Source organism: Notechis scutatus, chromosome 5, assembly GCF_049901735.1.
Source record: "Notechis scutatus isolate UNSWTSFEM ecotype Mainland chromosome 5, rNotScu1.2, whole genome shotgun sequence".
NCBI classification, from domain to species: Eukaryota; Metazoa; Chordata; class Lepidosauria; order Squamata; family Elapidae; genus Notechis; species Notechis scutatus.
The window spans coordinates 53,354,008-53,368,790 of NC_142013.1; the positions used below are offsets into that span (position 1 = coordinate 53,354,008).

The 14,783-nt window shown below is 39.1% G+C and overlaps 1 protein-coding gene across 2 annotated transcripts in view; it reads right to left on the minus strand.

The window, feature by feature from the left end:
- Positions 1–5,772: 5,772 nt before the first annotated feature.
- HLCS (holocarboxylase synthetase) overlaps positions 5,773–14,783 on the minus strand; it is a 65,506-nt gene continuing 56,495 nt past the window's right edge. For both annotated transcript variants that reach the window (XM_026664224.2, XM_087966760.1), the window contains exons 8-11: positions 12,011–12,171; positions 8,615–8,729; positions 7,760–7,973; positions 5,773–6,862 (exon numbers count right to left, since the gene is read on the minus strand). In XM_026664224.2, the coding sequence (XP_026520009.1) occupies positions 6,694–6,862; positions 7,760–7,973; positions 8,615–8,729; positions 12,011–12,171 (659 nt within the window). In that variant the 3' untranslated portion in view covers positions 5,773–6,693. The remainder of the gene's footprint in view (positions 6,863–7,759; positions 7,974–8,614; positions 8,730–12,010; positions 12,172–14,783) is intronic.

Genomic DNA, 14,783 nt, shown 5'->3' on the forward strand with positions numbered 1-14,783 from the left:
TTCATATAAAGTTCAGAAAGTATTGACATTTTCCTGGAAATAACTGCCCTACATGAAGGTGGAAAAAACTCTGGATGATGCATTATTTAGAAATTGGGCCACTGATATACTGTTCCTTCAGCAATATGGTTAAAGGAAATGAAAATGTGTCATGCATCTAAAGGAAGCAGTATGGCAAACATTCAGCTTGGGCTAAACCTCCTCTAAAAAGAATACTATAGAGAATTTTAACCTAAAGGGTCAACTTTGCAACTAAATTAAGGTTCCTCCTTGTTAAGTGAAACATGCCCAATTTTATGACCTTTTTGCATGGTTGTTAAGTGAATCACTGCAGCTTTTAATTGAATTACATAGTTGTTAAGCAAATCTGACTTTCTCGCCATTCACTTTGCTTGTTGGAAATGGCTGGGAAGGTCACAAATGATGATACATGACCTCAGGATGCTGCAATCATTATATATACATGCCAGTTGCCAAGCACCCAAATTTTGATCATATGACTGTAGGAAATGCTACAACAATTGTAAGTGCAAGGACTGGTCGTGTCGTTTTTTTTCAGTGCTGTTGTTAACTTCAAGCAGTTGCTAAATGAATGGTTGTAAGTCGAGAATTCCCAGGCAGGCCTCTTCTATGATCACTTAATGACCACAACTGCCAGGACTGTACTTGTTGAGTGAAGTGCTCACATGAGTGCCTCAATTTATTATTAGTTTTTAAATTTAACATTACATTTGTTTGCTGCCCAATCTTACCATGAGGAGACTGGCTGCAATTGCCTTGCATTCCCCCTCCTGAGTCACTGTATTTCATCATAGGCCATTTGGATTCTCTCAGATTAATGGTGCTGGGAAATTTTAATCTTTATGATTTGGAAATTTATAGTCCACCTGGCAATGATGATCTTATTTCTATTGGTGTCTGACTCAAATAGGAAAATACATGGATCTATTTTTCTCTTCAGAACAGATGGCTAGTGATTTGAAAATGGAAGATATGGCTATTAGTCCTCTTGCCATGATAGATCCTTTCTGGACAGACTGTCATTAACTGCCATCACCAATTTCATCAACCAATCATTAATTCTGGGGCGGTGGGATTAGTCTGGGAAAAGGGAGGGACATTTGTAGGATGTTGCTTTTCAAGCAAGTCCTAGGCCATAGTGGTTTGTTATGCTGCCTTTCTTGCTTTTCCTTGAAAATGTTTTGCTTCTCATCCAATTTCAGTTCAGTCAGAACTGAAGAAGCTTCTTAGATGATAAGTGAAACATTTTCAAGGAAAAAAAACAAGGAAGTCCAGTTGCCTTTTGAAAAGCGGGACAACCATAACCTGGACGATTGAGAATCTCTATAGACATTGTGTAAGAGCAAACTCTCATATAAGGCATACCTGGTTGCACAGATGCTGATGGAGTTTTCAGGGATGCAATCTCTGGAGGAGAAGACAGGGTAGGTATTCCTTCCCAACATTAAAAAAACACTGACCCAACTTCTGGAGCAAGTTGACCACAGAGGACGAGGATATTTGGAGACCTCTTTGGGATTCATTTCCATAGAGTAGGTAAATGGATTTCTTTTTTTTAAAAAAGTGAGTACCAGATAGGTATGCAAATAATTACTTTACATAATTTAAATCAGGGATTTAAAAAAGCCACATAAATGAATGCAATTATTTTATTCTTTTATAATATGTTAGATAGAAATGCATTTAGCAAAATGAAGTTTAAACAATTATCAATATCAGTATGGAAAGCATTAAGTACCAAAAGTCAAAATCTTCATCTTCAATGAAAGGGCAGTTTAATATCTAATAATACATAGACCAATTATCCAGTCTCAAAAATGCAAGTTAACCATTTATCCTTCATTACAGATTTGCATGCTCGGTTGCTTTAGGCCTTTTTGGATTCATAAAGGAGCCAATAAATGTATTTTCAGATTCTTTGTAAACTGAATCTTAGACAATTCTGCAATGTGCATGTTTGGGGGGAGAACTTTCTTTCTGAACAAAGCCAGAGTATTTTAAAGCCTACAGCAGTGGTTCCCAAAGTGGGCGGTGGGATGCCTTAGGGGGGCGCTAAGAGGCGGCAGGGCGATGTTCGAGGCGCCGGCCCCGCAGGGTCACCTAATTGACTGTTGCACCGCTCCGGAGCCAGCGCCTCGAATGCGGCAGTTCAGATGCACTGCTCAGGTGCAACGATCAATGGCATCCGCGGATCACCTAGGGTGGGGGTCATGCGGCTCTGGAGGTCCTTTGGACCTTCTCCTGCGGCTCCCTGTCAGATGATCCCACCACTGGCTGGCCCTGCCCCTCCCCCTCAATCTTTGCCTGTCCTGAGAAGGACAATGGCGGCAGATGGAGTCTTATTCCGTATTCCAGGGTAGGAGCAAAGCGCCCCTCTACTTGCTTCTTTTTCTGGCCCTTGTTGGTGCTGTATTCACCTCGGCTGCTGGGAGAGATTTGTGACTTTTCTCCAGCCCGAGACACTGGCCGGGTCGGCTTGGAGCCGATGTTCCGCAATGTAATGGGCTCCAGGAGAAGGAGATGGGGATGAAGTGAAGTGTACTAAATCTGAGCGTGCTGCACAGGTGCTGCAAGAGCAGCGAACAGCCATGGAGCGGGCTGTGATGGGGCCTGGAGGGTGCGCACGAGAGAGGAGGAGGGGTAGAGGGAGGCAGGAAATCTCCGCCAGGGCTTGAGCTCATTCCTCAGCCAACTTGCATTTCCAAAAGCTCGCCAAGAAGAAAGAAAAGAATCTTTTCACACTCTTGGAAAGCCCTGCGTGTTCTACTTGGGGATCCGCTATCCTTTTTTCTTCCTGCCTTTTGGAAATCCGGGCTAGCTGAGGAACGAGCGGAAGCCGCGGTGGAGACTCCGCTCCTCCCCCTCCCCCTCCCCCCGTTCTTCAGCCAGCCAGATTTCCAAAAGGAAGAAAGAAAAGGGGACAGCGAAGAGCCCCAAGGAGTGCACGCAGGGCTTTCCGAGAGACTGAAAAGAGACACACACACAAAGGGAGAGAGGGAGATTCGGCTCAATTCAGCTTTGTCTGCTCCCCTCTCTCTGTCTTTGGCCAGTTTTGCAAGGATTCAGCAGCGATCTAAGGCAGCAACCTCGTAGCACTGTGAGGTAACAGCCTGACGGTCACTCCTTTTGGAATGCAAGGTTTATTTTTGTATCTTTCCAGAGACAGAAAGACGGTGGTCAAATTTCCTTACAGTTATTCCCTGGGTGTGGGAGTTGGGAAGGGGGTGGGGAGTGGGGGAGAAGGAGGGAGGAAGAGGCATAGAGAGAGAGAAAGAGAGAAAGAGAGAGTTAGTTAGAGGAGAGAGAGAGAAGGAGAGAGAGAGAGAAAGAAAGATGAGAAGGAGGAAAGGAGGGAGATAGAGGGAGAAAGATAGAGATGGGAGAGGGAGGGAGGAGAGAGAGAGAGAGAGAGCAACCTGTTCCCCATAGAAAACAAAACCACAAAACCTGGGGGTCATGTGACTCAGTGGGAGTCCAAATGGCTCTTTGAGTGTTTAAGGTTGCAGACCCCTGACCTAGGGGGAGGCAGAGGAAGGGGGGCTTTGATCACATGCCCAATATCCAGGATCCTGCTCAGCCAAGCCCGGCCCTCTTTGTAGTTGCCGTGCCTGACAGCAAGTTCACAGGGTGCCCCTCCTGCCAGGGATCAGCCTCCCAAGCTGCACCCCCAGGGCACTTATGTGCTGTTCCTTCCTTCCTGGAGCAGGGCAGGGTTGAGGAAGCCCAGGGCAATGTGCTGCCGCTGCATTCAACGTGCCGGCTCCGCAGGCTCACCCCATTGAGCCACTTGCAGCGATCTGGTGCAACAGTCAATGGGGTGAGCCTGCGGTGCCGGCGCTTCGAATGCCCCCCTGCTGCCTTTTAGCACCCCCAAGGGGGCCAGCAGAGGGGCACTAAAAGGTGGCAGGGGGTCGTTCAAGGCGCTGGCACTGCAGACTCACCCCATTGACTGTTGCACCGCTCCGGAGCCGGCCCCTCGAATGCGGTGGCGGCAGCTTTGCTTTACTTTCCCAAAGTGCTGCCGCTGTCGCATTCTGTCTGTCTGTCCATCCATCCAAAAGGTCTGTCTGCCTACCTATCTACCTACCTATCCATCCATCCATCCATCCAAAAGGTCTGTCTGTCTTCCTGCCTGCCTGCCTACCTACCTACGTACCAATGTATCTACCTACCTATCTACCTGTCTCTCTATCCATCCATCCATGTTTGAAGCATTGGCCCCGCAGGCAGATCAGGAAAGTAGAGCAAAGCCAGTCTGGGAGGGAGGGAGAGAGAGAGAGGGAGGGAGAGGGACCTGATGCATCAGATTGAAATGAGGCCTAGTTTAGACTGAGGCCTTTTTCCACATTGAAACATATTTGGCTTCTATTAAAGGTTTTGTGGACAAAACATGATCAAGACTATCAGGAAGCTCTCACATTTTGCTGAGGCTTTAAACAGGATCCATTGGACCAGACCTCCACCCTAAAAATTACTTTTCCCCAATGTATTACAGTGCCAATTCTGAAGAAGGCAAAACCAAAATGTACTGGTAAATTACAAGGAGAACACACATACACTCCCTTCTAGCCCTGCTGGAGCAGGTGATTGGACTAGAATAGATATCTCATTATCTTTCTTCTCCCTCCCTCCCTCCTTCTTTATTTCTTTTTCTTTCTGTCCCTTCCTTCCATCCCCCCTTTCTTTCTCTATCCCTTTTCTCTTTCTTTCCCTTTTCTCTTTCTTTTCTTCCTTCTCTCTTTCTCTCTCTTTCTTTTCTCTCTCTCTCTCTCTCTTTCCCTCTCTCAGGCTCACCCCATTGACTTGGTGCACTGCTTCACTCGACTTGCATGGGCAGGTGCCTCCGGTGCAGTGGGCTCAATGGGGTGGATCTGTGGGGCTGGCACCTAAAACACGGCAGTGGCGGCACGTTTGAAAAGTCGAGCAAAGCCAGAGGTCGGTAATTTTTGCTGCAAAGAATCACAAAAGCTTCTGGGTTGTGCACAAGAAGGGACAAACATGTCAATGCAATTCAGCAACATAAAATAAATACAAATAAAACAAATCAACAAGAATCGGCAAAGCATCTCTGATTAGATTTTATTCACTACTAGAATCTAATCTGAGATGCTTTGCCGATTCTAGCCCAATGACCTGCTCCAGCAGGGTTAGCAGGGAGTGTGTGTGTATGTGTGTGTATGGCTGTCAAAACTCCAAAAACGGTCAAGTAGCTCTGGGGAGGCCAATCATAAATTAGAACACTTGCTAAACAACTGGCCATTAAGTGAAGACCACTTGTATTTGGTTTGCCAGTCATCTGGCCACACCCACCCAGTCACATGACCACTAAACCACACCTACCCGGTCATGTGACCAGCAAGCCATGCCCAGCCAACAAGCCATGCCACCCAGTCACATGACCAGCAAGCCACGCTCACCCAGTCACATGATCAGCAAGCCATGCCCACCCAGTCACGTGACCAGCAAGCCATGCTCTCAAATTAGGCCACGTGCACAGAAATTTGAATCCCACCCCTGGGTGGGGGGCACCGAGGATGAGTATGTAGCACCAATGGGGCAGTGGACTGAAAAAGTTTGGGAACCACTGGCCTACAGCATTAAAAAAAGAGGGCGGGCTAACTCAATTTCCTAGTATGTTGAAACTGTTTTAAAATTTTAGATTGGATGTTTGTGTAAATTACAAACCAAAATCAATATTTAAAACACATTATGCATTGAGATTTTTGAAAAGTATCTTTGAGGATGAAAATATCACAGAACCATCTTTATTTGAATTTGAATATAGCATCAAAGATCAGCAAAATCTTACTGAGTAAAGAATGAATGAGAAATGATTCAAAGTAAGCTACAGCAGATTCTGTTGCAATATTGGTTCTGTTAAACACTGTGATTCGAGAGAGCCTTAAAATTATTAATAAATTAAACTTAAAAAAATAATAAATTAATCCTATTTGGCCAGACTAATTTCTACTCTAAAGACCTAAAGAAAAGAAGTCAGAAAATATTGGGAAACAAAAATAACCTGTAGAATTCTATTAAATTGGTGGTAATTCTACCTCTAATATTTAGCTATAAAACCCGAATGTACAAAAAACCACGGAAAGCTTAGGCTCCAATACAGCCTAAGCAAATCCCTTTCAGAAAGCTACATTCACTTTTTATCATTTACTTAAATGTTATAATATATAATAATATGTAATAAAATAATATAGCCATCTACTCCTTAATTAAAACCAGATGATGTATCGTATTATTTAAATATTTGTTGAAAAACTTTTCCTTGTAAAAAACAGAAATAACACAAAAAAGCATGATTATTAGTGTTAAAAGTTACTATAAGAAGAAGTTTGGACAAAATACATCATAACAGTTTCTTTTGGGAAATGATCCAAATGATCCATTTCAAACATTAGATATTGATTTTAATACTTTTTGCAATGCTTTTTTCACATTTGTACACAATCCTGAAAGGTTGTAACGAAGAGGTAACGAAGAAGAGAACCTAACAAAAAATAGTTATGCAAAATTGTTTCTTTTCTTGATACATACAGTACTATTATTTTCCTGCTTTAAAAAGAAGAAAAATGTTGATACTGCCTCTAGCTAAGCACTCATAATAAGCACTGAATACAAAATAGTCTAAGTGAGTGATTGTTTTATCATACTGAAAAACTATTGTTTAGGAATTATAAGATTTCTTAGCATATCGAAAGAATTGCCATCTGGATGCACGGTGATAACATCTTTGCCTTCCTCATAAACCTGAAGGAATCCAGAATCATCTATCCCAACAATCCATACCAATGGTCCTTCATCATTTCTGAGTCGGACTTGCTTACCACTGAAACGGAAAACAACATTATTTGATTAATATAACATATATTAAATTTCAGTCTGACTATTCTATTAATAATGAATCCCTCTCTGCAAAGTATCTTTAGTGTCTGATTATCTACCTTTACTTTGTGTAAACATCTACATATAACAATGTATTTCATTCACTGATCAACAAATATCCATATAAGGATGATAGTGTTACTGTTCCAAGGAACTTACCGGTATCATATATTAAATATGGGAAAATAATTATTAACAAATGCATATGGATTCTACTTAAGATTCATATGGAATTCATTAATTACTTATGATAATCGAGAGCAATTTGGAGTAGTGGTCAGGCTAGAAATTGGGGGCGGGTGAGCTCTAGTCCTGCCTTAGGCACAAAGTCACCTTGGGGCAGACACTTTTTCTCAGCCCCTAAGGAGACCAACTTCTGAAAAAGTTTGCCAAGAAAACTGCAGGAACTTCACCGGGCTATCTCCAAGAATAAAACAAGATTGAACAGAAGAAAAAAATAATCAAAGTGAATAATAGCATGAGAATTTCCTGTACTCATCTTTTATTTTACATAACTCTTCTTGTTTAAATATAGTATCGTATTGTAGCATATCGAATAGATATGGTTTTCTAGAGTTTTTGAATACTAATTTATTAATTCCTAGTCTGGTTTTTTTAGGTTTTTGATGTAGTAGCCAAAAATTAGGCCCTTATGAATCAAATTCTGACATTCTGATATTTTTTAAATTATATGTGTTCAACACAATTTTTAATTAAATATGTCTATACATAGTCAAATACCTACTAAGCAAACTATGATAAATAATAAAAATTAAAACCCGATCAGCCACTATTGCTTTAAGAAAACTTATTGTTAATTGAGAATAATAAACTTAATCACCTATGCACCCAGTATTTATAGTACATGGGAAGAATTCCATTTGGTCCCTTCTCCTGAAAGATGTTGATCAGATTCTCCAGTATGGTCACACTTCTTGCAATCAGGCAGTCGGCATTTAAGGGCTCCAATGTTGTATTCATTGTCTTATTGTGCTCCATAATGAGATCATTGATGCATACAGTTGGGTTGCTATTATTAACATTAAATCCAAATCCTGAGGAAGAATAAGTCATTAGAAAAAAGATATATAAAATGTCATGTATATCTGTAAAATTATTTCTTTTATTATGGTAATACATTTCATTCTAATTCATTTAGACAGATATAAAAATCCTTTTATAGATTTCTTAAGATATTTACTCTTTCCAATGATGAAAGATGACATAAGCTTGTATAATTTGAAACCCATTTCTTTTTTTAAAGATAAAACAACATAACCAATTAAAATAAATTATTTGAATTAATTGATTATTCACAAAAATAAGAATAAGGTGCTAAATTGTTATCAGTATATTCCCACCATAAAACAAGGAAAATTATTTGATTGTAATGCAAGATTTGCTGAAGAAAACTGGTGATCTAGAGTAGCAAAAATATGCCTTCCTAATAATAATATATGGTGTTTAGTCAGAGCTTTTCTGAGGTTGAGAAACATTTTATTGTCTTTATCCCACAGGATTTTGTCATAAAATAATCAGATAAATAAATTCTCTTGCAAATCATGTGTTGGTGTGGAAATATTCCAGATGCATATTCATTACGGTTCTAGGGGATCATAATCATGTTGTTCAATTTGCTATGTCAAAAATAGGCAATATTATAAACCACCATAATGGAAATTTCTGATATTCTTACCAATAAGTATATGGAACGTATCTCCTGTTAATGTGGAATTTACTAAAACACCACCAAGTTTTATAAGGTCACTGTAGTATATATCATTTGGCCATTTCAATCGAAGATCTATTTCCTACAAAAAGAAATTTGCATATTGGTAAATATCTTTGAAGTTAACAAGATGGCATATCCACTATTCATACATTTTTTTATTTTGCTATTTTATGGGGTCAAAGTTCTATAGGTAAAACATACCCAGTCTTTATTTAATGACTATTCACAAATACTATGGTAATAAAAACAATCATTTTCTCACCAATGTACTATTTATGAATAAATTTTCAAGTGCCTGGCAACAAAAAGTGTGAAACTGATCAAGGTATAGTCTGTTTCAGGCAGCATCGCAGCCAGGTGGAGGATTCTAATCAAGGTCACAATGCTAACTTGTGATTTAGAGAAACATTAGGTTGTAGAGAAAAATAGCACAGGAAAAGATAATTTGTTTAAGCAATCTCTCTACCCTTCAAGGGGTAAAAAAAAGAACAAAAATTGGTCAGATACAGGATATTGTAAAGGAATGACCAACAGCAATTAGCAATCTTCACAGTCTGTCACATGTTCATTCAATGACAAAGTTGCTAGAAGGGATTGTGATTGCAAAACAAGGAGGGGTATATAATAATCTAAAAATAAGAGATTACATAAATATATTTCTCTGTGTATCACATTTAACTACAGCTATTGCAAATTTAGAAATATGTACTACAGCATAGCAAGACAGACATTTGAGATACTCCTGTAAAGAAATGTTTTCAAATAGCACTCAATATACTTTCAAAGATTATTTTCTCCCCCAATTGACCTTTATACACTGTTTACAGAAAGATAGAAAAGCAAAAGGCAGGCAGGTAAAGATAGCTTGCTGTGAAACATTTTTAATTCGAAGAATGTCTCTGGATTCTAAATGGATCTCTCCAATTTCCTCAGAAAATAGAAAGGAATAAATGAAGGACATTTGAAGTTCGTACTTTGTTCAAATGTACCCTGCCCAGAAAAAAAGGAGAAAAGTAAAAAATGGTAGGGAACCTTGCTCAGAAAGGGGAACAGATAGCATTCTAGGAAGCTCCTCTCTTAGTCAGTTGCAGTCCACATTGCAACCTCCCAGCAACTCAATGTCAACTTGCGAAACTTCCCTAACCTGCTCCCGAGTTGCCGTAGGTAGGTAGAATTGGGAACCAAGCCTCACAGCTGCATCGAGGAATTTGCACCTCGGTCAAAACAATGCACACCCTAGCCGGCCAAAGTCAAAGCCACAGATATGAGTAACAGCAGGAGGCAGTGATTTCTACGACCCGCGAAATTGCTTCGTTGGGGATGTAACCAATGACACATCTTGGGGGGAGGGGGAAACAGTCAGAGGTAAGGTGCGAACTGAGTGGGGCCAGAGCTGTCTTCACAGACTTGGTCTGGGCCGATATGAACAACTAATAAACAACTGGATTTTCTTGAAACGTGAAGCTCCTGCTTTTATTAGGTCGGAACCCTGATACTCATTTTGTGACCCTAATCCATTCTGCAACCTTAGTCATGATGATAATTATTTTGCTTGAGAAACAGCAGCATGTTCTTAAAATTCCAAGTTATCCACCCGCTCAATAGGTTCAGGAAACTGCTGAAAGGTATTAATTCTTTCTCTCTCTTCAATAGCCCTTTACATTAACGTTCTAAATCACAGAGCACTATATTTTACTTGAAACTAAATCTGATCTCCAAAGGGAGGATGTTCCATAGAATGGGGCTACTGCAGAAAAAGTTGGTCTTCTGCTCCCCACCAGCTAACATTCTTTGGCTGAAAGGATCTGCAGCATGCTCGTTCTGCTTAACCTACGGTAACTGGACTATATACATATAACAGAGATAACGTAAGTTTCATCAACTAATCCAATAAAACACAGTTTGCCAATAATGGGAATTGCTTACGTTCAAAGGAAATAGATGAGTATTGCAGAAGATTGGAGTATAAAAAGCACTAATTATATCTGATTTCCTCCTGGAGAAATATGGTTAGCCTCTTTCTTTAGAACTCAGCATAAACATTGTCAATATTAAATAAGTCATGCCAAAAAAAGCATTTTAAAATGGAACAAAGTAGGCACTGAAGTTTCTTCAAAAACTTCTCAAGCAATTCTCCCATTTAGTTTTTTCTTCTTGTCAGTTACTTCATCAGTTTTACGACCAAAATAAAGTGTGCTCAAAGGTTCAATCAAACCACATATCCATCTTGATTATAGTAATATGTAGTGAATTTGTTACAATGCATATCTAATAAAGTTAAATTGCATCCAGAAGCTTACTGGAAGCCATTGGCATTAGCAGATGTGTTACATGAGTGAACACTGAAGCACCCATTGAATACGTCACTGCATTCTGTACAAATTGAAAGTTCCAAGTGTTCTTTAAGGGAAGCCCGTGAAGAGTAATCCAACTGTAATCCATTCTGGACTTAAGACAGAATGACAGAGAACAAGGCCTTCTGGCCCATGAGCGGGTGCAACTGGCACACAAGAGGAATCTGTGCAAAATCCGAGTTGGCTTTGGCTGCCACCTGTTCTTCAAACAAGAATTCTGAATCCAGGCGAAGTCTTAGATTATGCAACAACTTTGGAGGTATGTTAAGTTAATGAACAGAATTTAAAAGGGAAAAAGCACTGGATCCAGGGAACCAAAAAGCTATTCAGCCTTATCAAAGCTGAGCTGCAGCTTGTTTGTCCATACCCAGACCATCACACCTACTAGGCACTGGATAATAACCTCAACAGCATCAATTGTTTAGCCAAGTGTGGAAGTATACAACTGAGTATCATCAATATATTGATGATATTTTGCCCTGTGCTAAGAGATTACCTCACTCAGCAGTTTCATGTAGATATTTATTAGCAATAGGGAAAGAGTGCAAATATGTGATAGTATAAATATAACTGATATATTTGATAGTACAAATATAAGTGAAAATTATCCAGGCCCCCTTAAGCTGTCCCTCTACAACAACCTTTCCTAAGAAGAGAAAGTTGGAAACTGAGTTCTTGGAGAAGTCATAGGTCACTGTCACTTCCAAAGCAGATGGAACCATACACTCCTGCAAATAAACCACTGCACCACTGCTTGGACCCAATTACATATCAGATCCTGATTGGATTTGACCAATAGCAGGGACATAGATGAAAAACACAGATGGCAGAAATCACAGTCCACGTATCCTGTCTATTTTCTTAGAGCTAACCAGGTAAAACTCTTTCCAGACAAGATGATTCCTCAGTCCCATCCATAATTCTTGCTATAAATTGGAAGCTTAGGAAATATTATATACTTCATTTCAAAGAACTATAATGAAAAAGAAACATAAAAATACAATACCTGATATCCAGGTATGGATCTAACAGCTTCCACAATTGCTAGAGACACCAAATGTTGAATAAATGGAATCCTTTGGCCCAATTTTGAAGACAAAGGAATGATAACAAGCAAAGTTGATAGAGCAGTTCCCACAGGACTCAACCAGGTATTTCCACCTCGTCCTTAAAAAAAGGAAACATACATTAAATGCTGTTTATACACAAGTAACATACACAAAATGGAAAATATTTCATCAAAAGATTAAGAAAATATGGTGACGTCAGGAAGCAAATATCAAAACCAAGTTTAAAAAATAACTGCAAAGATTACAAAGAAATCTGTCTAAAATTTATAAAAAAAATCCAAAAGGTTTACTATTTTGATCTGTGGAAGGTTTATACTGATGAATTTGTTTACATTGGTGGAATATTTTCAGCATAGTAAAAAAAACGGGTGGAGGAAATTTAAGATGCACAAATACTGGTAGAAAGATTAATAATATGTGGTCTGTAGATAGGAATGAATATTTGTTGACAGTCAAAATAGGATACTAGGAAGGATGAAATTATGAAACGAACATAATAGTGCTTAAAAGTTTGTTAACCCCATAACATTTTCAAAATTTCTGCACATGTAAAATCTAAAACTTATCTGTTTCCTACACAAGCTCTAAAACTAGATAAAGATAACCCAATTAAACAAACGTGTCAAAACTGTTATGCTTGTATTGATTGTACTGATTGATGAAAATGTATCTAAAGGTATATATTTGTGAATTGAAAGGGCTTCACCCTCCCTCCCCCATTTTCCAAACAACTACCTGGGCTATGTGGGTAGAAAGATGAAACTATTCTACCTCATGGGACTAAAAAAAAAGCTTTTAGACTTATTTAAAGAGGATAAAAAACCTTGTGGTAAAACTAACTAATCATAAAATAAAAATTGTTAATAATAATAATCAAAGAAACAAACATTTCTACTGGTTTTCAAAATGATAATTTTCTCTCTATATTCAATCAAAGTTCTTAACCACGGTGCTGTATCAGCAGTGCTGGCAAAGGGAGATAGAGAAACAGAGTGTGTGATAAGTATTGGCTCAGTTGAAGAAGCAATCCTTTCTCTGCAAAATAGTTAATGGAACACTGATGTTCATCTAGCTTTGAACATTTTAATTATTTGTCATCAAGTCAGAATTGGATCTTAGCAATTACACGAGGCACATTTTCTCCATGACAAGAAAGGAAAAATGTGCTTCAGAAGTGGAGCAATAAAATGCATCCTGAGGTCACTTTGAAGGTGAGTGGACAATTAACATAGGATGACCACAATTTTTAGCTAACTCTCTAGAAATGGTTGCTGGACCATTCTGATGATATGGAAACCAAATAGTAAGAATCTGTTTATTTTCCTGTTTTATTTTAGTGTTCAATTATATTTCTGGATCGTGGCTTCCGGTTTGTTCGCCGTTGGTGTCGGGACGGAATCTGTGATCGTGCGCGGGTTCGCTTCGAGCTCACTTGCTGGACTCTGGAGGATCCATATTAGGACCAGAACCACCCTGGAGGGGTGGTGAAGAAAGGGGGAATTGCTTGGAGGGTTGAGGTGAGCCAGAACTCCTCTCCCTGACAGAAAAAAAACCCTTCCAAAGGCAAGCTGTAGCGGTGGCCTAAAATGGCCACACAAAGACAAAGAGCAGTCTGGGAAACTAAGACTATGCTGGAGCGGAGAAGCAGCAAGCGGAGTGTGAACCAGGCAAAATGCATGGGCTTTAAGGTACCCAGGTATTAAAAAATAAAAGGACTATTTTGGAGGAAAGTGTGTGGAAGCGGCGACCAGAGAAAGTGAGAAGGAAATTGGATCTTATAAAATTGCCTTGAATTATTGTAATGCATTCATTTGGAGGAGATAATTTAAAGGAAAATACTTGAACACAAAAAAGGCTTGGAAATTAAATTGGATAACTATCGGACCTTCGGGCACCTCAAAGGCATAATTAAATGCTGGAATTGAATGTGTTGAAAAGAAAAGAAATAATAGCTAATAATTGAAATTAGGGAACTTAATAAACAAAGAAAATAAAAGGAAAGGAAAGAGTGGACTGTGGAAAAGAACCAAGAGCACCACCTGTTCCTTTGTGCAGGAAAAATTTAAGTGACTCTTTGAAAAGTGCTTGTTCTTTCTAAGAAATTGGACTTTGTAATTTAAAAGAAAGTAAAAGACACTCCACGATAATAAAATAAAAACCCTGGAAAGTGACATTAGAATATTACAAAGGGGAAGATACTTGAAAATATTGTTATAGAACCACCCAGTAACTGTGGGAAACAGCTGGGAAAGGACCAACTAGAAGATTTGGAAACAAAGACCTAAGGATATTGATTGTTGAAAATAAATTTAAAAGATACTGGATAAAATAATATACTGGGCTTTGGGACTGAATAAATTTATTAAGGAAGAGGAAAAAAAGGAGCACACATAATGGAGGAATTATTTGTTGAAATAAGACTGGATTTGCAAGATATAAAGGAAATGATGAAAGTTAAACTTGAAATGTGCAACAGTGCATTACAGAAATTAGAAATGGTGACTCAGCTTATACAAGAACAAAGAAAACCAGAGGGGGGAGGGAATTAAACAAAGAAGAAGCCATCTTTGAAGAACAAAGGGAACGACAATCATTTAAGCGGGGTGAAAAGGAATTAAAATTAAAAATCTGTGGTCTGATATGATAACAAAAGGGAGAATGGTTCGGAAAATGAAAAAAAAGAGAGGGAAAAAGTAGAAAAGAGAAGTA